Genomic DNA, 23,601 nt, shown 5'->3' on the forward strand with positions numbered 1-23,601 from the left:
TTTGTACTATTTCAGACAAGATGATGATGCATTTGTAGGACTGACACAAGCTTCTTTAAACATTTTCCTTTTCTAGCTTTTTGCTCAGCGCTCCCATCTCACCCACTCATTTCTGCCTTCTGTGATCCGCATGTGTGAACAAGCGTCAAAGGGCCGTTGATTGAATACTTGAGCGAATGAGTGAATGAGAACACGATAGCATATTCAGGGCTGAAGCTACCAGCCACAGTCTAATCACATGTGATTATTTTAAGGGAATCATTGGTGTTTTGTAGGGTCCTAGGGTTAACCTTGAGCATTCTAGCCATCGCTACTCTGAAGAGTTCAGACTGTTAAAATGCCAGATTAATTCCAAAGAGGTCCTTAGTTCACCTTGCAAGCATGTGGGTCTGCAGATGCATTACAATAAATGCGCAGTCAGGTGGCTGTGGTTATCCTGTTCCCGGAGAGTGGGGTCTGGGATTTCTGCTGCCATCCCATGCCGCTTTGCTTCCCGTCATGGTGCCTGTATTTCTAGGTGACTGTGCTTACCTGACTAAAGAACTTCACACATCGGGGGGCACCTGGGTGGCGCAGTCGGTTAAGCGTCCGACTTCAGCCAGGTCACGATCTCGCTGTCCGTGAGTTCGAGCCCCGCGTCGGGCTCTGGGCTGATGGCTCGGAGCCTGGTGCTTGTTTCCATTTCTGTGTCTCCCTCTCTCTCTGACCCTCCCCCGTTCATGCTCTGTCTCTCTCTGTCTCAAAAATAAATAAATGTTAAAAAAAAAAAAAAAAAAAAGAACTTCACACATCGGAAGCTTCCTCACTGAGCCAAAGAGTTCCTGTGTTCGTATTTTATTATTTTATTTTATTTTATTTTATTTTATTTTATTTTATTTTATATTTTATTTTATTTTATTTTATTTTATTTTATTTTATTTTATTTTATTCTATTTTATTCTATTCTATTCTATTCTACTCTATTCTTTTTAGCAGTTGGCTCTCCGAAGCAACACTGAACAGATGACAGCATTGCCAAAAAGTCCCTGCATGACTTTGGATAATCACCAGCATATTCTTAATGGTACTAATAGCTTTTGATAATCACTAGCACATTCTTAGCGGTGCTAATCACTGTTAAATTAGCTTTGCGTAGGGCTTAGAGAGTACTTAGTCAAACAAGTTTATTAAGTACCTATCAGAACTTAGGCACTGAGGATAGAACAGAATTAGACAAAGTCTTTTCCCCAAGGTTGCTTTCAAACGAATAGACGTACACATAAAAGCATAATAAATTGTAGTTTCTGTAAGAGAACTTTACACAGGGTGCAGTGAGGGCTCAGCAGATGAGGTGGCCAGTTAGCTCCAAGAGTCACAGAAGAGTCATAGGATGCACCCTACTTTATACTTAAGGTAAGATAGTTGGGAGTTCGCCAGGCAGGCACAGATGGGAAAGGACAGGCATTCCAGTAGACGGAATAGCATGAGCCAAGGCTTGGAACTGTTAAGCAGCCAGGAAGTTTCCACAGACTTTAGCTTCTAAGAATAGAGGAGGCAGGTGGTCGGGAAGCATCATGGGAGATGAGGCTGATAAGGTGGATAAAAGGCAACACACATAGACCTTGAGTGTCCTGCAAAGGAAACTGGCCTTTACCAATTACAAAGGTACACCTGACCCCGTAGCCTGTTGCCAGTGGTGCTGATAAAACAACTTCTGATAAAACAACCACCGGGCGCTATAATCCCAAATGGGGCATGTGGGTGCCATAATTCCAAGACAGACACTCCATGTAGGCAGCAGAAATCACCCCATCTCGTCTGATGCTTTCCTAATCCAGGATCCCAGATCTCGCCAGCATCAGTCAGTGCTACTCACACTTTGCTTTCTTCATACGGAGGCAAGACACTTCAAGGACTTTGGGTTTTACAAAACCCATCCCGTTTCTCCTCCCCAACCTCCCACGACACATCCCAGCTCAGTCAACGACCTTTCCATTCATAGCTCACTCTTTGGCTTCTTCTAGTCAGAAAAAAAAAATTTTTTTTAAACACCTACTGGGAATAGAGAGCAACTGAATTTTAAGCATGTGTGTGACATGATCGGTTTTTCATTTTAGAAAGATCAGTTGATCACAGCACTCAGGCTGGGTTGGAGATGGGAGAGCAGTTGGAACCCTGCTGTAACCCAAGTAGGAGATTGTACAGCCTCAGTTACACAGCAGGGGTGGGCGCAGAGGAGAGCCCAGGACTTGCTCCCTAGTTGATGCAGAAGCAGGACACAACGGAATGGCTGTAAGATTTCTGGCTTGAACACTGCCAGAGGGGGATACCTCTTCCCCACTCCTCTGCTTCTATGAAGAAGGATCATTTCCTACGTGCTGCTGGCCTTTTGCCTAAACCTTACTCCTGTCCTGAGATAGAGCGAGTTACCTGGTTAGTGGGTAACAGACCTTTGTCCAGATTTCTTGGGGTGAAGTTCTTGGGGGTGAAGTTAGTGTGGAGGGTCTGGTTTTTTTCTCTTCTCCTCCATCCTCGCCCACTGAAAGGCAATGGCCTTGGTCCTCTCTACAAATCTGATTCCCTTGGGGAGCCCGCAGTTGGAGGCAGGAAGCTTGGGAAGCCCATTCTTCTCATATCTAGTCTCCAAATTGCCACTCTTCTGTAATAATGGTGATTATTAATTATTATTATTAATTACTAACATTGCACTGCTGACTTCTTGACCTAATTTGGGGGAGATCTTTAAAGCCCCCAAACTGCGTTGATCTTAGGTGCCTAGGGGACCTCCAGATGAAGCTGTCCAGGAGAGATGGTTGGGGTGAAGGGTTTGAAAACAGGAGAGCCTGGCTAGAGACACATGATGCTGGTAACCACAGGCTGAGTGAGATCACCTGGGGGAGTGGATGAGCCGTGGTTCCTAGCCTTGGCTTGTGTCAGTCCCCAGTGACTCTAAAATGTAGATGGTCAGTCTCCAGCTCTGTAGATGACACATCAGGGTGTCTGGGCTCGAGACGGGCATGTGTGTTTTCTAAATAAGCTTGGAGGACAATATTCTGCTGCTCGCTGAGCAGGGTGGAGAATCCCGGTGGGAGTGGGAAGTTGGAAGGCAGAGCCCCAGGACCCACCAGCACTTACGAGGGGTGAGTATGTCTGCATGTATCAGGATTGTTGATCAAAAGCTACTTGGTAATGATCTATGACAAATGACATTACTAGTATGGGCTTCCTGCATTATACACACTAGGGCCTGGACAGTACACAGCCTTATTGTGGAAAAGATCAGCTCATTTCTAGCTATGAGATGTTACTTAAAAAAAATACACTGAAAATGATTGTGCATTCTGGATAGCACAATGAATTTTTTCCCCGACAGGATGGCCAGAACTTGCAGTTCTAATTAACCTCCATTTCAAATATGGGATAAGTTGAGTACGGCCTCCAGGGAAGGAATATCTTGGCCTAAGCAGCGAAAAGAATTGTGGAAAATTCACTTGCGTCCATCTCAGGACACTATCCAAGGAAAAGAACTGGGATCCTTTGCTTAATTTAAGAAATTTGATTTAGTTTAAATCCTTGATTTCAGTATAAAAATGAAGTTATATTTATACTCCTTTAAAGTGTGTGGCCCTGGGAAAATTCCTTGGGCCCTCTGAGCCTTCGCTTCCTCATCTGTAAAATGGGGAGAATAAGAACTTTGTGAGGATTAAATGACATAATACATGTAAAGCGCATAGCATCGTGCTCCAGGCACATACCAAACATTCAATAAATACCAGCTCAAGAGGTTTTAGACCAATAACTAAACAGCACTGCTACATACAAACGGTACTAACTTAACACTCAGTGCTTCTAACATGGGAGTACCACGACATGATTTAGACTTAATGCATGTTACTCAGCCTCCAGGAACAGGGAATTTTTCCTGGGCTGGAGAACAGACCACTTTCATGACAGACCACATTCCTTGACTACTTGAAAGATTAGCTTCAAAGATTGCTTTGAAAATTTACCTCCCCAAGAGCTTATTAGAGGTGTGGTTGGGTCTGGCTGGGTCACAACATAGTCCAGCTTGGGAAGTGTCTGCCTTGCTTTGTAAAGGGGAGGCCTTGTAAGCATTGTTATCCAACAGCGCTGGGGAATGATACGTATTCTGGTGAATCAATCATTCACCCACCAGTTCAAGAAACGAGCGTGTACTTTGTGCTGGATAAAGTGCTAGTTGCTGAGGATACAAAGATAAATAAATTCCTTGCTTCCAAGAAGCCTACAATTTAGTGAAAAGACAGGCACATAAATATGTGTTACAATTTAAATGATTTTTTAAGTTCATTTATTTATTCTGTGAGAGAGAGGGAGAGAGAGAGAGCACAGGAAGGGCAGAGAAAGAGAGAGAGGGAGAGAGACAGAATCCCAAGCAGGCTTTGCACTGTCAGCACAGAGCCCAGCATGGGGCTCGAACCATGAACCTGAGCCGAAACCAAGAGTCGGATGCTCAACCGACCGAGCCACCCAAGCGCTCCTATGTGTTACAATTAAGGACAATTTCCATGGTTTGGGGTATGCACAAAATTCCATGGTTGCAGAGGGGAAGGCAGCCCCTTCAGATCACCTTGACAATTGGATACACAGTGATACCACTCTTCCAATATGGGACTCCATGAAGAGGAGGAGAAGTTTAGGGGAGAAGGTAATGAGTTGGGGTTTTGCCATGTTGTTTGCATTGCTTGTGCAACATCCAAACCAAGATGAATGGGGTCTAAAACTAAGAGAGTGGTCAAGGTTAGAGACCCAGACTTGGACGTCATTAGCCCATAGGTGGTAGCTGATGGGCACGGATGATAGTACCTTGGAAGAAAGTTAGAGTCAAGAGATACTGTGAAACACTATCATTTAAAGGGCAGGCAGGGAAAGAGGGGCCAGAAAGGAAAACAGAGGGAACAGAGAGGTAGGACAGGAACCAAGAGAGAATGAGCAGGATCAGGAAAACCAAGCGAGGATTTCCAAGATAGTCTCAATATTTTCAAAGTATAAGTTTAATGGCAGTGTTAGTTGGCTACTATTCCATACAAGGATTACCCTATTTCCAAAGCATTTGCACCGTGTCTTACACGTGTTAAAAGATTGAGAAAATAAATTAGAACGTTATAATGCACACTTACTGCTAAAACTATCAAGCACAATGTAACTTCTAGATAGTTTTGAAGGCACTTTGGGATTCTCTCAGTGCCTGAGGGCGCCATTATGAACTCTAGCTATTGTCCTGTGCAAGTGTGGGAGGGCTGACAAATGGAGCATTGGTTGACTTCTAGGTAAACCAACTTTCACTCCCCAAGGGAAGGCTCACTAGCAGCAACAGAGAAGGGTATCTAGATCCCAGTTCAGACTAGGAAGCCAGCTGACTCAATCAGGGGCATGAACCCAGAAGAAAAAATTAAAAACCTGTAATCCTCCCACTTTCCCCACCCCCTTGTGCATAGTGCAAGATTTGTCGTCGCTAAAGGGAAGTTCAGAAAGCAAATCTACCTCCGATCCCAGATCCTAACGTACTAGAAATGATGGTGATATCTGTACACATGGGGTTCAAGGCCTCCCGGTAGCTATCCCAACACTTGGATCTGAGTTCATAATGGTCTCACCTACATTTGAAAGAATCAGTTTAACTGATTTATAAACTCGTTTCTAAGGCTGAGCCCTCCCTAAGAGAGAACCTCTTGCCTTGAGGAGGGATCCCCACTGATGTTCTAGGCACGGGAGCCAAATGGATTAATTGCGGGTCTCCCTGGGCTCAGACTGTAAGGTCACTCTATGCTCGGAGTTTGCCAGCTGTCCATTCTGTTACGGTCACATCAAAGACAACAAGTAAACTTGAGTAGCAGTGTCAGGGGATTGTTCGACCAGACCACTGGATTCCGGCACTGCTACGACCGCTGACGGTCTGGCAAAGAACAAGAGTTTTTCCAAGACAATCAAGACAGTCCACATGGCAATAATTCCCCCACTTGTTCCTGCTGAGTGGGATTACTGGGTTTAGAGGCATTTGCTGAATGGTACAGCTCCTGATGAGAAGGGGTTGGGGAAAGGGATGGGCAAGGGAGAAGGAGCTGGCGGGCGGAGGCCAGGGCTGTGTGCTGTCCCCCGCCGTGCTGTCTGCATGGTCGTGTAGCTGTGATTTTGCTTTTATCAGTCATCCGGGGTGGGGGCTACTCATCATCATCATCGCTGTCATCATTATCCTCATCAGAATTGTCGTCATCATCGTCATCGTCATCCTCGTCATCATCCCTGTCATCCTCATCTTCATTGTCGTCGTCTTCAGTGTTTATCTTCCCGGAAAGCACATCCTCGATCCAGTCTTCCAGCTCCTCAGCTGTGGGCAGGTCGTCATCATCTGGGATCTCCATCCAGACGCTGTCGGCCTGCAGCGAGGGACCGAGGGACCGAGGGACCAAGTGAGTGAGTGAGTGAGTGCAGGAAGGACGAGTCAGACCAGAGGGGTCCAAGCAGCCTGGCTCAGTTGTCAGGGACGTGTGCACACTGTTAAATGCGAAAGCCTCAATGCAGAACACTCTGGGTAGTATCGCACTTGTGCAAGATAAAAGGAGGTGTGTGTGTGTGTGTGTGTGTGTGTGTGTGTAGTTTGTGCAGAACGGTTCTGGGGAAGGAGGAAGAGTGTGGAGGCAGGGCTGTGGAGGGTTGGCAGGGGAATGGGCGGAGCCCAGCATGCTGAGACTGGCAGCTGCTTCAACCCGGCCCCTCCTTAAGATGCCACCTCCCCCCACCCACACACCCCGAATTTCTTCCTTGCTTCTCCACCCTGGAGTAGTTCCTCCAGATCCCCAACACTCCCCACCCTAACCTGCCTGCTCTCCTTATCCCAAGCATTAGGTTGTTACTGTGGAAAGTGCTTGGGATGGGGAGGCAGGCCAGGATTGGGGCGGTTTCCAGGGGTATTGAAATCAAGTATTATTATGAATTGTAATTATGTTTGCACTGGTTTTTTTTCCCCTCTGATTACATGAGCATATCTACAAGACACCTATTTAATAAGAACAAACATGTATATAACATTTCTGGTAGGATGGCCATGAAACCACTTACCAGTGGTTCCCTCGGGGAATGGGAAAAAGAAGAAGGTCAGGGCAGTGGGAAATACTTTTGCTTTTCACCTTATCGTCTGCTGTTTTACTTAAAAATGTTTTAACTTGAGCAAATTTTCAAACTTGTTTATTATTATTAATTTAAAAGGCAGTTTCGAAAATAAATAAGTGCAGAATTCCCCAGGTGACCAGACGCCCAGCAACAGGGTAAAAGGACATTGCTACCTGGGCCCCATTCACAAGCATTTCCACCGCCATTAATTAGGGCTCTAATGACTTCTCTGTGACCATCTCTTTCTGTCCATTGTTTGCCCATTATCTGTTGTATCTGTGCCCCCTTCTGTTTTTTGTGTGTGTGTGTGTGTGTTTTTTTTTTATGGTGGAGTTGTGTCAGACATCTGGGCTGAGATCTAAAATTCCTCATGCTCTGCCAGTCCGCCACACCAGCTTGCCTCCCTGCCCTCAGTTCAATGGCGCCTGCATGGTGAGAAGAGGCCCCCTCTTCCTATGTGATCATCCTCCCCTTCTCCTGTAGCCCCCTTGCTGATCAGCCACTGTGCAACGGAAGCTTCATGTGTGGGTTCTTTTGCATTAAATCAGTTTGTTGTTGTGCTTGGGGAGAAAATTCACAGGAGAGGTTACTCGGGTGGAAAGCTCCAAATAGTAAAACAGGACAGCTGGCCCTGTAAGCAAGGAAACCTGGCCATACATTTCCAAGGAAGTGCCCATGGAAGCGAATCATGAAACCATAGATTAAGACTGGCTCAGACACTAGGCTTGGGCCACACCGGCAAGTTTTTCATTTCAGGACAGGCTAGACTCGTATACGTGGTGGCCCAGTCAGGACAGGACAGTCTGAGGGTGCCTGAGCAAGCTTTCATGGGGTATACTCACATCTGTCACATTCACCACCCCAATCTGTGGCTTGAATAGATCAATCTTGAAAGTCTTTTCCCAATAGGCAACAAGCTGAAGCAACAACAAAAAAAATGAGATTAGACAGCAGACAGAGGGCATTCCCTGTTAAAGCCACATTTTGTGGCTGGACCCACCTGCCATCCCATCATCATAGGTCGCCATTGATTAAAGGTCTCCAAAACATCTGTGGGCACTTTGAAAACTGAAGACTTGGCCTCAGCCCTCAAGCACTTTAAAGAAGTATGAAAACAAGATGTTATAACACAAACTATGAAAACATGTAATATAAAATCTTCCACAGCTGTAAGGAAGAATATTACAGAGATGGTCTGACGTTGATTCCCAAATTACTTGTGGCTCTTTTATAGTTTATGTGTGGCGAGAGAGCCATTTTCCCCCACTTCTCTTTCAGTGGCCCGTTTAAAAATCCCTTACCTTGCACTACTCTGATCCACGAGGTGGCTGGGAAGGTAGTGAAGTGCCATCCAATTAAAAGGGTTGGTGGCAGGGGAGGCGTACGTTGCCAGGCTTGGGATCCACATGGACTAGACTGGGGGGGACTGAAGGAGTAAGGGGCCGTGGGGCTAAGACAGTGCAAATGTTCAGTGACAGAAAGTCTCCAAGGCAAATATATGGCTTGATGGGAACGAGGGATAGTCAGGAACCTGGATGTCGGGACAGTCTAAAGATTTCTCCTTTGTAAAAACCAAGATAAACAAACACATTGGGCAAGTCGGGAGAGCTGCTGGCCACCTGCAAGCCTGCATAACAAAACAGTCTGGGTAAGCTAGAAATACAGTCTGGCAGAGGCTAACTAAAAAATGTCATAATATCTAGGATCTTAGGAGGCCATGACTCTGTTACGATTACCCAGAATGATGACAGTGACCTCAGGTGTCAGGAGAGTCTCTGCCTTCGATTCACTTACTCTGTATGTAGGGTTGGGTTTCAGGACCCTCAAACTCATGAAATCCCCTCCATTTTGACTATTTAATCATGATATGATCCGTCGTGTCCTATGCAACAAATGGTAATTTCGGGAAGAAGACAAGTTATCGTTTATAATCTAATGATAACTAAACGTGTACTGGTCACCAGCAGCTGGCTCATCCTAAAGCCCACTGACTAGCAGACAAAACTTTGGCATCACATAGTCCTGGGTCAGGATATCACGTCTACCGCATAGTAGCTTCAACCTTGCCAGCTGTTTTTCTTTTCATCTGTCAGACAGGGATTATGATAGTCCCTACTTCATAGTGTTGTCGGGAGGATTAGATGAGATGGTCCGTGTGAAGAATTTACTATGGTTCCAAGCATACAGTAGAGTAAATTAGCTACATCCATGATCACGACCACTGGGCTCGTGTGCTGTACGAATTCTGTTTATTATTCTCTTTAAAAGTAAGCATAACCCTCTCTCTCTCAAATAAAATTTGAAAAAATTGGCTCAGGGTCATCATTGAAAAAATGATCCCAGGGTCGTGAGATCGAGCACCCCCATTGGGCTCCACGCTGAGTGTGGAGCCTGCTTGGGATTCTCTCTCTCTTTCCCTCTGGCCCCTCTCCTTCTCCCTCTCTCTTTCTGTCTCAAACAAATTAAAAAAAAAAATAAAAATAGGCATAATCAAGGTTTTATGGCCGTTGATCACTGACACCAGCAAGAGTTTGGGACTTTAATTTTCTTATACATTCAACATGTGCTAGATACAACAATGCTAGGACCTGGGAGAACACAATGCATGTGGCAGATGGTCTTTGCTCTCCAAGAACTTGCTCCTTCTCTCCATGAAGTTCTTAACTCCATGCAAAATGTTCAGGTCTGATTTTAATTTCTTAGTAACTCTGGTTCCCTTGGAATGACACTTCCCCCTCCCCCAGAACATGAAGGAGGCGATAGCAAGGGAGGTGGTGGGATGGGGACAGCAATGGACGTGCTAGCAGAAGAAATTCACCCCGCTCACTCGCGTGGGTGGGCCAGAGGAACCCCTGGTCTCCAGGGAGGTGAGTGCTGGGTCTAATCGTGTCAGTGCGAAAGTCAGTGTTGCCCCAGTGGCCAAGGTCTCCCACACCGGATGGGGGTGGTCATCGTGTTTCTGCAAGTGCGTCTCCTGATTCACACCCTGCTTCGTGCTCCCGGGGCTCACACTAAACACAAGCATGAGACTGTGAAGGTGACCGCCAAAGGTGCCGGGGTCTGAGCCACTCACCAGAGGAAAGTCATCCGGGTCAATCCACACGATGCTCAGGTCAGGGTTGTCCGTGTTGTCCCTGGCAACCTGTTTCAGGATTTCCAGGAACTCGTAACCATCTGAAGCAGGATTCGAGAAGGCTGAGTAACCCCAGCACAGACATGGCTTCCAACACCAAGAGCAGGGAGTGTGGTTTTTCCACGAGGGTTTCTTAGGCCTATTTGGTGCATACCCTTAATTATAGGATTATTCTATAAAATGAGTCAGATGAGAACTCCAGCCGCAAAGCAGCTTCCTCAAAGGAAATGATAAAAATTTTAAATAAAAAAATTAAAAGTTCACAGGGAAGTGGCTGCTTCTTAACTCAAAGCTGGGCTCCATTGGCTAATCTGCACGTGAAAACTGACCAGGCTGGAGTCAGCAAATACAATCCCAGATCAGAGGAACCCCTGCCTGGTCCTCGGTGCCCTGTGCCCTCTTTGGAAACCAGTAATTTGCCATCCCTGAGTTCTACATACCAAGAACATGTAGCCTGGATGCTTAATTTTCTACAACCTGGAATTTCTAAAACTTTCAAACTATGCTTCTGATTTACAGCTGGTTTCATAGCTTTGAGATAGCAAATAGGGTTTCTCTTCCTCCCTCACCATTTCCTTGTATGTCTGCCTTCCCCCAACCAGGCAGCAGCATTCATTGCCCCCAGGGGAGGGATGATTCATAAGAAAAGCAGAGACAAGCCTCGTGAGCCTCAAGAACACAGTTTTTTGGTTTTTGGTTTTTGGTTTTTTTTGTAATAAAAATAAAAAATTAAGCCTAAACCTTTAAGGACTGGGAGCATAAAATTTATACCAGAAACAAAAAGTTTTGGAAGAATGTTTAGTAAGAAAAAGCACACCCTAACCCCACTACATCCCCACCCGACTCCAAACTAGAAACAAAGAGTGGAGACTCTGGGAAGTATCTGAGAATGAGCTCTGTGCCTGTGCGTATGTGTTTGCGCATACGTGTTTGTACGTGTGTGTGCACAGATGTAAGCTGGTGTGTACATGTGTGTCCACACACAGAAACTCCACACTTCCAGGGAAAATCAGAGCATAGGGGCCTCAGGCTTTGTTTCAGAATGAAACTCAGGAAAATGGAAAGGCCCCCGAATCTCCTGGAGGACCCCTCAGTGCAGGAGCACTGGGGCAGAAAGGTCTGTCCCGAGGCCCCACCGAGTTCTCTGTGGTTCTGAGGAACATGGACGATGCCACAGTTGGGATGGACAGGACCAGAGGTGACCTGCTGGGAACAAGGGCTGGAGACCATAGCCGACACCGACCAGGTGAATAGTGCACCTGTCTGTGCCCCCGGGAAGCGGCAAGACCCCAGACCTCTAGGGATGGTGGGGTGAGGGTTGGGGTGGGGGGCATCGATGATCAGACCCAGTTCCCACTGGGTACAATTCAGGTTTGGTTCTAGACAATAAAGTTCCATGTCTGGCCTAGCTGATGTGTGGCCTGAAATGTACACCCTCTCTATCAGTAACTGGCCACCTGCCTCCTAATTCAGTCTGGTAACTGCCCTTTCATTGTAAATGTTTCTTCTTGTGCTGAGGTCCCAGGCACTTTAACAAGCCTCTACCCTCTCCAGGAGCTCTAGCCTTTGCTTGGTAAAGATTTTTCTCTGCCCTTCCTCATCTCCAATACATTCCAGGCAAAATGCATGCCATCCTTAGCAATTCAGCTCTGAGTGGGTGGAGTCACTCACACTGTCACTAGCTCACACTGCTAACTGTTAGATTCAGACTGGGCCCCCTCAGGCCTTGCTATCTGGATAGCAGAGTTATGGCTAGTAGCCAAGAGGCCGCAGACTCTTCCAGCAGAGATATGCTCTGCCTGGGTGATTTTTCCACCTAGTTTCTGAATTCCAGGTCTCCCTTGATATCCAAAAGTAGAACGTTCCTATGAACCAAAATGCTGTAAAGCCAAGAAGCAATAACATTTGATAAAATCCAAAATCCTCTTTGGATTTCTCTTCATTAGCAAAAGCAGGTATTAACACAGGACTTTTGTAAAAGCAATGTGATGTAAAGCAAATGTTCGGTTAGCGAGGGAAACCTGGAGATCACGAGTTACCTTCTAGGACAGACCCTTGTGAGGAATAGGGCCGTAGGCTTTAGAGTTCATTGTCATTGTGGGGATTGGATGGGGTTGGGTCTGGGGATATTACTCCTGGTGCCTGTAGGAGAGGCTGAGAAGGTCGAGCACTGAGTATTATGATACATAACCCACAGATTCCCTGTTCTGTGGCACAGTTCTATTTCCTGATATCTGGACACCACGGATCTCCCTTCTCTGGGGACAGAACTGTGCCACAGAACAGGGAATCTGTGGGTTATATATCATTACACAGACCACAAGGGGGAATTCTCCAAAAACACTTCCCATGACTAGTTTCAGCAGCCAGAAGGAAGTACTCTGGAAGGTAAGAATCAAATTTAAAAGTGAATTTGAGGAGCACCTGGGTGGTTTAGTAGGTTAAGTGTCTGACTCTTGACTTCGGCTCAGGTTGTGATCTCACGGTTTGTGGGATCAAGCCCTGCCTTGGGCTCTCTGCTGATAACACGGAGTCTACTTGGGATTCTCTGTCTCCCTCTTTCTGCCCCTCCCCCACACTCACTCATGCTCTCTTGCTCTCTCTCAAAATAAATAAACTTTTTTTTTAAAAGAAGTGAACTTGACAAATCAGAAATTCACAAAGAGGATGAAATTCAATGACACAGACCCTGATTCAAGTAGAAACTAAACTCGAGATACAAAAGATGAACTCACATAAAGGGAGGCAAGAAGCCAGTTGGACACTGCATTGCAAAGGGGCAAGGTTGTCACCAGAACTACGACTAAACAGGGGCGCCTGGGTGGCTCAGTCGGTTGAGCGTCCGACTTCGGCTCAGGTCATGATCTCACGGTCCGTGAGTTCAAGCCCTGTGTCGGGCTCCGTGCTGACAGCTCAGAGCCTGGGGCCCGCTTTGGATTCTGTATCTCCCTCCCTCTCTCTCTCTCTCTCTCTCTCTGCACCCCCCCACTCATGCTCTGCCTCTCTCTGTCAAAAATAAATTTAAAAAAAACTTAAAAAAATACGACTAAACACACAAGATAGCACTATAGTTTTCTGATGGAAAACCCTACAGAATGTTGGAATAAATACAAAGAAATGCTATGTACAGGAACCTTTTCTATTCTACATGCTAGAGCAGGCTTGGAGATAAAAATAAAAAAACCGAAGGAATAAAAATTGGGTTCTGCAAGAAAAATCAAATGGACTGGAGTTTTTACATAAACAAGAGAAGTGAAAAATTTGGCTTAATGCTTATTTTTAGGAATATAAAAGATTTTTGCATCTATAGAGGAGTAAGGAAATCTCAGAAAACATTCACAGTAATAAATGGATAAATGAGGTTGACATTAAAGCAAGAGAAACCTCATCCAGATCCAAAGGCAGCTTTTTGACTTTCAGGATGACGAATTCCATAATGGTCATAATCCTTCTCCTCCCTGGACATTTTCAAGAATAGAACAGACGGAAGGAGCTGGCATGATGCTTAAACACACGGACCCTTGGGGCAAACAACCTTGGTCCAAATCCAGGTTCTGCCATTTTGAGTGTGACTTACAGCAAGTCTTGGTTCCTCATCTGTAAAGATGCGATGATGATAATCATAGTACCTGTTTCATAAGGTGGTTGTAGGTTACATGAGTTCATACCTCTAAAGCACTGAGATGGTGCGTGGCACATAGTAAGCTTTAGTCGTTATTCCTAAATCATCTGGATTCTTCTGCTTGAATACAAGGAATTTGACCATTCATCTCTCCATTCAATGCATCGGTAATAAATACAATGATCTGGGCACAAGTGGTGGGTAAGATACAGTCTTGGCCCCATGCAATAGAGAAGACAGACTCATAGGAAGTTACACAGGGAGACAGTATGTGATGGGGTGGTTCCTTCCGGCCCCTGTTAATGACTCTATGACTGAAGGCTTCAGGGTGGCTGTGCCAGTAGGTGTAGCTGTGAGAATCTTGCCTCAATATGTGGGTTAGAGCAAGATTTGTCTTCTTTGTTCTAAAGTCATTAAGCTAACTTGGATATTCCTGATTCAAGGTTCACAGCCTGATAGATACATTCTCTCCCCTTTATCTCAGCCTTGAATGTAGACCTGCTGGAATGGATTCTCATGCATCTGGGAAAGCTGGGTTAAGGTAGCTAGATTGGTTTCCCAGGCATTTAGTTGCTAAAATTCTAAGTTACAAGTTCAATTTCCTCTTAGGGACAGCTTCTGTTTCTTTGTAAAACAGGTGTCCAAGCAGGTGTCTTGGGAAAGGGAAACAGCCATGATGGACCCTCCCTTTCTGACCAGGAAGGCAGGTGTAGGAAGCCATATTTCACTTTTGTTATTCAATGTAAAGCAGAAGATGAGCCCACAATTGGAATCACATGAATAAATAGGTGGATTTGAAATGAATAAATGTTTACTTCATCAGTGATGCACTAAGCTTAGAGACCTTGTAAGAGTGTGGCTGTATATCTTTAATTGTTTTTTTGGTTGGGGCGGGGGGGGACAGAGAGAATGTGTGTGCAGAGTGGGCGTGTGTGTGCATGGGTGAGGGGCAGAGGGAGAAGGAGAGAGAATCTCTCAGGCAGAGCCTACGAGGGGCTCAATCTCACAACCGTGACATTATGACCTGAGCCAAAATCAAGAAGTGGATGCTTAACCGACTGAGCCGCCCGGGCACCCCCATGTATCTTTCAGAAGGAATAGTCCACGATTTTTTTAAAAGCTAGATTTAAAAAAAAAAGGAGGAAATATTATTCTGTGCTTTTGGGGGGCCAGTAGTTATTTAGACACCAAAACAACTACAGGACTAGTCTCTGCATTTAATCTTCACATCTGGTCCTGATGGGGTTAGGAAGATCTTAGTATCTCCATTTTAAAGAGGATGGAATTGAGACACAAGGAGAGTATGTGGCTTGCCCGGCGTCACCTGAGAGCAAGGGGCAGAGCCAGGACTGTAACTCAGGTTTTCGGGCTGCACGTCTAGAGCCATTTCCGCTGTCGTTTTCCCTCTGAGAGTTCGGCACTCCTGCCAAAGCTGTTGCCATCTTCTCTCAAAGTTGTGCCTGAGATTTGCAAGCTGAGTGTGAAAGCTTCAATAGTAGGGAAGCACGGGGCTCCAGGAAACAGCATGGGGGCAGCGTCCTCTGGAGCAGGTGGACAGGGCCGCGCCCCCTCTTCCTCCCAGCCCCAGTGTGTTTGGTTGGCTAACTCAGCGGTGTCCCTGAGTGTGACTGGAGTCTCAGAGATCGACCTAAATAAAGAAGAGGGACCTGGCACTGTGAGAACTGTGACTCCCTCCCTGCCACACAGGCTTGGAACCTGACGTCCCATGACCCAGCGCTGAGGGCCAGTGTGGAGCCAGGTTTCCCACGGCAGGCGAGAGGCCTTTGGGAATCACAGCTCTGTGGGAGGGGAAACTGGTGATTATGCTCTCCTCCTCCCAGGCAGGGAGGATCTGGTGGGAATGAGGCTGGACCAAGCCCTGGGGGACAGTCCCAGCCGTGACAGGAGCCAGGGCTCTGTCTGGCAGAGACCTGTGTATCTCAGAGCCAAGCCCAGGGGCTGGGGACCTGGATTTGAGCCCCAGTTCGACCACTTCTTAGCTATGTGACCTGGTGACGTTATTTAAGTTCTCCATACCTTCGTTTCCTCATCTGTACATCAGGGAAGATGATAAGGACCATACCTAGTACATAGGGTTGTGATACATGCACAGTTAGCACTTAGCAAGAACCCCAAATGCTAAGTTCGATAAATCAGACTTGCATTTAGAAGCTCAAATAAGCAGTCAGCATGCCCACTGCAGACAACTGGTCTCAAAAGCATTTCGTAAGAACCTCAGGTGGTTGCAATCCGGTTGGAACAGGGCTTGGAGACGTTCATTCTGGGGCCAATCCGCGCCTGCACACGGCAGCCCGTCCTTGCGTTTCCAGCTTGTTAGTGCGAATATTCCCTGGGCCCTTGGAGGATATCCATCCAGCATTCGCTCATGTAGAAACGCCAGTCTGCGAACCTTTCAGCAGGTGTTATAAAGAAGATGTCAGCCTGATGCAGACACATCTAGGGGCGGCAGAGGAGAGGCGTTCGTTTTCAAACCTGTCAAACTGTGGCTCCGGGGGCATCTTGAGCGCAGGAGCAGGAGAGGCTCTGGAGGAGGAAGACGGAGCCGCACACAGGGCCTGGGATCTGGGGCGAGAACAGAGCGCCAGACGTGTCCTTCCAGGGCCCAGAGAGCAGGCTCTGAAGTCTGGGAACCAAGCTCACAGCTGGCATTGTCAGGACCGGTCGGAGAAGAGCCCTTGAGGGACCCAGATCACTAGGATAGACGGTCGTATTCCAAATCTGGGAACATCAGTGGACAGCGGGGAGGACGGCTGACCTCCCTCCTTTACTTGGCACTCTCTTCTCACTTCCCCCTTTCTCCTGCCCTCCCTGCCCACCCCTCCCTGCCCCCTCCCCATTTCCACGCTCCAGCTGCATTGCGCATGCTCAGAGGCCGTCTAGGGCCAGGTGGCCCGGCAGGTAGGGTGCTCAGCTGCGCCGGCAAGAAATCGAAGCTCCTGTGTCTGCTCTGCCTCTGGCCATGTGATCTCGAGCACACACTATGGAACTTCTCTGTGTCTTTCACATGGTGGAGGTGGAGGGGGTTGTGAAGGGCAGCAGAGAGGAAGGAGGGCGGGCTGAGTGATCACTGGAGGCCACTGAGGTGGTAACTGGGAGGGGCCCCCAAGTCTGCAGCAAGGCCTTCCTGTGAAGGAAGCCAGACAGCTCATTCCTGCTCTGCTTCCCCCAGCAGGCCACCCTGGCCTCAGCTTCCTCAGTTGTAAAATGGGACGCCCGCGTGGGGTTCTGTCTCATAAGCAGACAAGTGATCATGACCATTTATTTCATCATAATCAGGACGGATTCGGAGGTCAAGAAAGCCTGCTGGAATTTGAATCTTGGCTTAGATACAGCAAGTGAGTTGGGTCATTTAACTTCTAAAACCCGCTTTTCTCATCTGAGCTGGGTTGACAATAATCGCACATATATTGAAGCGTGGCTTTGGGGACCGGATGAGGTCATCTCCGTACAGCGCGTTTCCTCAAGACTGTTAGCTCTTTAAGGAGAATCGTATGCACTTCCTGGATGTATGATCGTTCTTTGGCCAGCGGGTAAGGATTTGGTTGGGGCAATCGGCCATGTACAGCTTGTTAGCAAGAGCAAAGGTATATGAGCAGCCACTGTCTGGGCAGGAATGAAATTCCTAGTCCTGCAGCCAGGCCCCTCAGCCCCGGGTTACACATCAGTGACCTTCGGATAATGACTGACTAGCCACACAGTCTGGACTTTCGCAGAAAAGCCTTTCCCTTTCCTAGGCCTGAGTGGGCCAGGCCCTCCCTTGATGAAAAAATCTGCTATGAGACCACACGCCCCCTCTTTCAGTGCATTTCTTCCCGCTTCTCAGTAACAAGCCCAAGCTTGGGCTCCTTTGGGGAAAGACACAGCTTCGGGCCCAGGGATATTTGTGCAGGGAGGAGGTGAAAGTAGTTTCAGGAGCTTGATTCATTACAGCAGCAATCTCTGTCAAACAGGTTCCTACAACTTCTTGGAGGCCTCTTTGTTCCATTGTTCCGAAGAGCCAGACAGGCTTCCCCCACCATCCTGGAAGGGAGCAGGTGGGGCAGGGTGGGGGTGGGGAGGGAGGAAGCCCCCCCACCCCCACCCTGAGTCTGGCCAGCACACTGCTGCTGATGGCAATTCCATCTCTGTTCACACAACACCAGGAATCCGACTCTGTTTGATTATACCTTGTAAACCCTGGGCAATTGGCTTCCTTTGCTATTTTCTCCTCCAGGGGCAGAGGGGTAGCCAGAAACTGTGGAGAGAAGCTGGAACCATTCGGGCTTTTCTTTTTCAGTCAAAGACTAGATATCCTGGGAGAGTTTTTTCAACTCTGCAAGTCAGTGATGGGAAAACTGAGACAGAGTGGACGTTCAGAACTTTTAATAAAAAAAAAGGGAGGAGGAAACCCTCAGATAATTTGGAGCATACATTTGGTCTTGATACAATGCAACAGTGTTTGGCCCTAACACGGAGTGAATTACTGATGCATGCATGCTGCATAATGGAGAGCCTCGAACACATTAGGCCAAGCGAAAGGTGCCGGGCGTAAAAGGCCACAGATTACATAATTCCACTTCTATGACATGTCCAGAATAATCAAATCCATGGAGATAGAAAGTGGAGTATTGGCTGCCCGGGGCTGGGGGAGGAGAAACGGGAGCCACTGCTGATGGGCGTGGGCTTTCCTTCTGAGGGCCTGAAAACATTCTGGAACTAGATAGAACACAGCTTTGTGAATATATTAAAGCTACACCGAATCACACACTTGAAAAAGGTGAATACTGTTGGGGCGCCCGGGTGGCTCAGTCGGTTAAAGCACCCGACTTCAGCTCAGGTCATGATCTCATGGCCCGTGAGTTCGAGCCCCATGTCGGGCTCTGTGCTGACAGCTTAGAGCCTGGAGCCTGCTTCGGATTCTGTGTGTGTCTCTCTCTCTCTGCCCCTCCCTGCTCCCACTCTCTCTCTCAAAAATAAATAAGCAATAAAAACAATTTTTTAAAGTGAATATTGTCATGTAGGGATTATCTCTCAAGTTTGATTAAAAATTGTATGATAACAACATTTAAGTCTCAATCTGTAAGAACTGCGCAGGTTGATAATGTATTAACAGCATGGCAGTGGAGTCTTGGGGCTCAGTCTTGGTCAGTCACGTGCTGATCTGATCACCTCCCGACAGCTGTTTATTGAGTATCTACTATTCGTCAAGGCACTGCACAAGGACCAGGTAAGCACTGATGGCCAAGACCATCTCTGGCTCCCTCATGACCTACCACTAATTCCTTGTGCCCTCGTGGGAAGTTTGCTCAGCTTCTCGGAGCTTCCTGGTTGTCTCTATGAGTATACAAGAGGCCCCAGGCAAAGGCCACAGTCCTACATTGCCTGGAGCGGCAGTTCCCAAACCCAATGCTGTGTTAACTAACTCACCTCGGAGTTCTGTGAAATTACAGGTTTCTGAAGGTCCTGTTATAACCAGCCCCAGGTGGCTTTGGTGCTTGTGCTTCTCTGTGCTGGCAGGTTTGGAATCCCTGCCCGGGCACCTTATGGCCCAAGGCCTGGCTGTTTAGCCATCCTAAATGAAATTCTCTGCCTTCCCTGGTTGCAATCTGGATTTGCCAGGTCTCCCCAAACACACTTCAGAATGTCCACTCACACTTTCCCTTTGGGGACGATTTATCTCACAGGGTATTGCCAAAGAGACCTAGCATTTTACCACCAGCAATATTGATTTTTCCTGCACTTCACTCTTCACGGATGTGAAAAAGAGTGAAGCCAAGGGGCATCTGGGTGCTCAGTCGGTTAAGCGTCTGACTCTTGATCGCAGCTCAGGTCATGATCTCACGGTTGGGTTCTGTGCAGACAGCACTGAGACTGCTTGGGATTCTATCTCTCCCTCTCTCTGCCCCCGACCCCCACTCAAAATAAATAAATTAATTTAAAAAAAAGAGTGAAGCCAGGAAATAGTCATCCAGGTTCCCAAATAAAACCAAGTTACTCATCCATTTATAGGGTTATTTTGCACTTGAGAAATTAACTGCTAGTTTTGTCCAGTTCTCATTATTTGAGGGAATATTTTCTATGAAGTTTCCCAAGCACATACAGGATTTTACAAACCAAAGGGTACATTTGTTGTAATTCTAACATAGGATTGTTATTTATATAGGCTAGATCACAACACTGGTAAATAAACTTAATGTGAACAGAAGTTCTCTCTCTCTCTCACACACTCACACGCACACACACACACACACACACACACACCCTGTAAAGCTAGGATGTTTTCATATCCTCCCCAGTACTCAGTGCTCCTTCCTAGTTTGGCCAGTTAAGCAGAACAGAATGAAGTTATGATTCATCCACATCCCTTAGCCACCAGCACAACTGAAAATGAAGTCCTACGTAACAAGCGACCACCAGGGGGTGCCCAATATCTTGCAGTGGCCTTGCAGACAGGAAGTGAGGGAAGAGAAAGGAATGAGGGCCTGCAAAGGTGAGAAGGCAGATCTTGCTCAAGGTGCAAAGGGGAAGATTGGGGGTTTCCTACCTGGGTCACTCCTCTCTGCAAAGGCCACAATGTGGATCCCATTCAAATCATCTTCCTGGAGGAGAAAAGAATCAAAGGTTACGCTCCCAGGGGGAGAGATACTAAGGAGCAAGTCAGAGACAGACAGGGAGGCTGGAACGGAAATGGGCAGCGGGAAGGTGGCGGAGGGGCAGTGGACACGGGGGCCAGGGGAACAGAGGGGCGCACAGTAAGGAAGGAAATATTGACGAGCAACTGGGAGGAACACGTGCTGTTTGATAAATGGGTTTGCGAGACAGGAAAACACCACTACACACATCAGCACTGACAGGGCCTCACTCCCATGGGCTGCTGGGTCCAGGAGAGCTGCAGTAAAAGGCACAAGGAGGAAAAACGTGAGTCTGGCCCGTCAGGCACTCTGAGGGCAGCAAGCACTCTGCACCTAGCTCAGTAAACGCCGTTGTCGGCCTGTGTTTCGAGAATTCACCGCCAGAACCAGTGATTAGGGGAACTTCTGAATGCTGCTGATGGACCCTGCAACCGGCCGCAAACTGACAGCAGACAGGACTCTGAGGCAAATTAGGACGTGGGTCTGTTCTGTTCACACAAGAATCTACAAGCATAGGGTTTCTCCGCTAACACACCTCCTGTTGAAGAACCTTTGTAGTCAGTAAGGGGCACCTTGCTGACGTTGACTTTCCAGGTTTCTTTCCTTGGGGTCCTTTCTGCTTGAGTCCCAAAGCTTGCCGAAGCAGTAAAGGCCTGTAACGGATTTCTATGAGTGTCGGGGGCTGTGGGAAGAGTGGATGTGGGAGCTAGTGAAAGCTGAGGGTGTGACACTGACAAGTGGGTGTGGCTGTGGAGGCCCGGGGCCAGGCCAAGAATCCAGCAGTTATTTGACATCTGTGGGCAAGTGGCACTCCATGTTTCTACATCCTGGACAGAAAGGACCATACATACACCTGTGTCTCCTTCGCATTAATCCACCCCATCCCATCCATAGCAGGAGCTTTGGAGGACCCTCTGTGATGAGAACCGTGATTCCCCAAAAAACACGGAGAGGAAGATGTATAAGAAGGAGGCACTGGGGACAAATCTGAGTGAATACTAATGAAAGGGAGTCACTGGGCACCCTGGCTGTCACACTAGAATCATCCTATAGAAAAAACTCCAGGCATCTCAACCCTCCCATGATCCTCTGTTTTCATTTCAATTGATTTTAATGCTGGTGCAATCCTATCTAAATGCTAATTTTTTTCCCTTTGAGTTTGGAATGGACAAAACCTCCAAAAATTCTAAGAGAGATTAAATGGAAAATATTATTGTTAAAAACAAGAGAGTGGGCCTGGGCTTGGTCAGATGCCCTGGGGAATTGAATTGCACGGATATATACGTGTGTGCGCGCGTCTGTGTGCAAGTTTATTACACAAATCCGACAGCAACCAGAAGGGGAGTCTGAGGTTTGACTGTTTTACATTTGCTATTATCGCCAAAGAGAATATCCTGATCAGTTCTCATTAGGCGATCCTGTGTCTCTTGTCTCCTGCCATCAGCTGGAAGTGAGCAGTATTAACTCTGTGGAGCAGGCTTCATTTCTGTGTGTGCTTCTGGAATGCATTTGGAAATTGGTTTTGGAATTAAGAATCTATATTTGTTTGCTAAGAGTCTGCTCATAATATGCCTGTCACTCCCCAGGCCTAAGACGGTGCCTGGATGGCGGACTGATGGGGCTCAAAGATTCAGCACACAGCCCTGTGCTTAACACTTGCAAAGAAGCGGGTGCATGCTGGGTGCCAGATATTTTCAGTAATAAACTCACAGAGCGAGAATCCACGGGCAAGCCTAGAAATCAGGGTTGCTCAGTGAGAACCCAACATGCATGAGTGAGGAAGGACCAAGATGGCCACCCATACAACTGAGACCACCCAGGGGCTTTCTCCGAACCCCACAGCCTTCGCTCCAGATCACCCATTTGGTCTTTGGATCATATTGCCTTGGAAACTATCTTTTTAATAGCACCAATATTCCCTTCCCAACCAGATGGCAAGCTCTCGCAGGGAAGGGATTATGCCTTGAAATAACAATAGTTAAAACGGCCACAATAGTATCTGCCACTTGCCATTTTTTGTATCAGTACTTTGTAAGTACATTATTTTGAAATCGCAAATGAAAGTCTTATTCCTGTTTAGTGCTTAAAGAATTGAAGTGACTTACCTAAAGCCACAGAACTAGCATGGACATGGCTGGGATTCCAGTCAGTTCTGTGTGGCCCCACATGCTTGTACTTTCTCACTGAAGGAGGTCCAGAATAAGCCACTGTGGCATAAAAATTACTTTGAGCCGAAGGCATATGAATTCCTGAAATCCTTTACCTACCTAAAAACAGAGCCGCCCACAAGAATTCAATTGTCATCAACCCGCTCCCCGAAAGTAGCTCTAATTTCTCAGATAGATATTATCACAAAACTATCAAGTCTCCCATCTATTCCCCAAGGGCCCATTTCTCTTTCCAAAAGAGTCATTTGTTTTTCCATAAGTTCTCTTTTACCTCAACCTTCTAACAGGTCACCTATTCTCCCAGAACTGCCCCCTGCCTCTTCCATTTCCAATTAAGATGCTAAGCCCCTTCTTGAGTCACATTTCCTTGTAAACTTCCATGCATAATCAGTTATTAAATCTGTTTTTTGCTCATGCTAATCTGTATTTTGTCAGTTTAATTTGCAGGCCTTCAATACTAAACATAAGAGGGTAGAGGAAAGTTTTCTTCCTTGACATCACCTAAAGCAGTAGAATGGGTTCCATGAATCTGTTGTCCCCTGTAGGGTGTGTAGGTGTTTCAAACTCAGATTAGTGACTCTTAAGTTAAAGGAGGCTGATAAGGGGCCTTTATGTAAAGTGACTGAGCCCCAGATCCCCCAAAGAACTGGAGATCTAGAATTACTTTGGTGAATACTTTACTCTGAATTCTCTTTCACTTTGTATGTCCATCTGTCATAGCATCAACACACTGGACTGGTTTATACATTTTGAGACTGTTTCATTTGCTCAACCTTGAACTCCTAAGGACATGACAGCAATGTTCATTTTTACAACCCCTGTGCTTAGCACAATGTAATAGGTTCTTATTAATGCCCATTGACTTAAAATAAAAAAAAAGAATATGGTGATCAGAATCTTAAACACTTGTTGAAAAAT

The 23,601-nt window shown here is 46.8% G+C and overlaps 1 protein-coding gene across 1 annotated transcript in view; it reads right to left on the reverse strand.

Moving 5' to 3' along the window:
* Positions 1-4,990: 4,990 nt before the first annotated feature.
* The window catches only part of CASQ2 (calsequestrin 2), a 63,683-nt gene continuing 45,072 nt past the window's right edge, over positions 4,991-23,601 (reverse strand). The window contains exons 8-11 of the mRNA XM_043575930.1: positions 20,428-20,482; positions 10,202-10,302; positions 7,971-8,045; positions 4,991-6,395 (exon numbers count right to left, since the gene is read on the reverse strand). Coding sequence (XP_043431865.1) covers positions 6,180-6,395; positions 7,971-8,045; positions 10,202-10,302; positions 20,428-20,482 — 447 coding nt within the window. The 3' untranslated portion in view covers positions 4,991-6,179. The remainder of the gene's footprint in view (positions 6,396-7,970; positions 8,046-10,201; positions 10,303-20,427; positions 20,483-23,601) is intronic.

Source organism: Prionailurus bengalensis, chromosome C1, assembly GCF_016509475.1.
Source record: "Prionailurus bengalensis isolate Pbe53 chromosome C1, Fcat_Pben_1.1_paternal_pri, whole genome shotgun sequence".
Classification (NCBI taxonomy): Eukaryota; Metazoa; Chordata; class Mammalia; order Carnivora; family Felidae; genus Prionailurus; species Prionailurus bengalensis.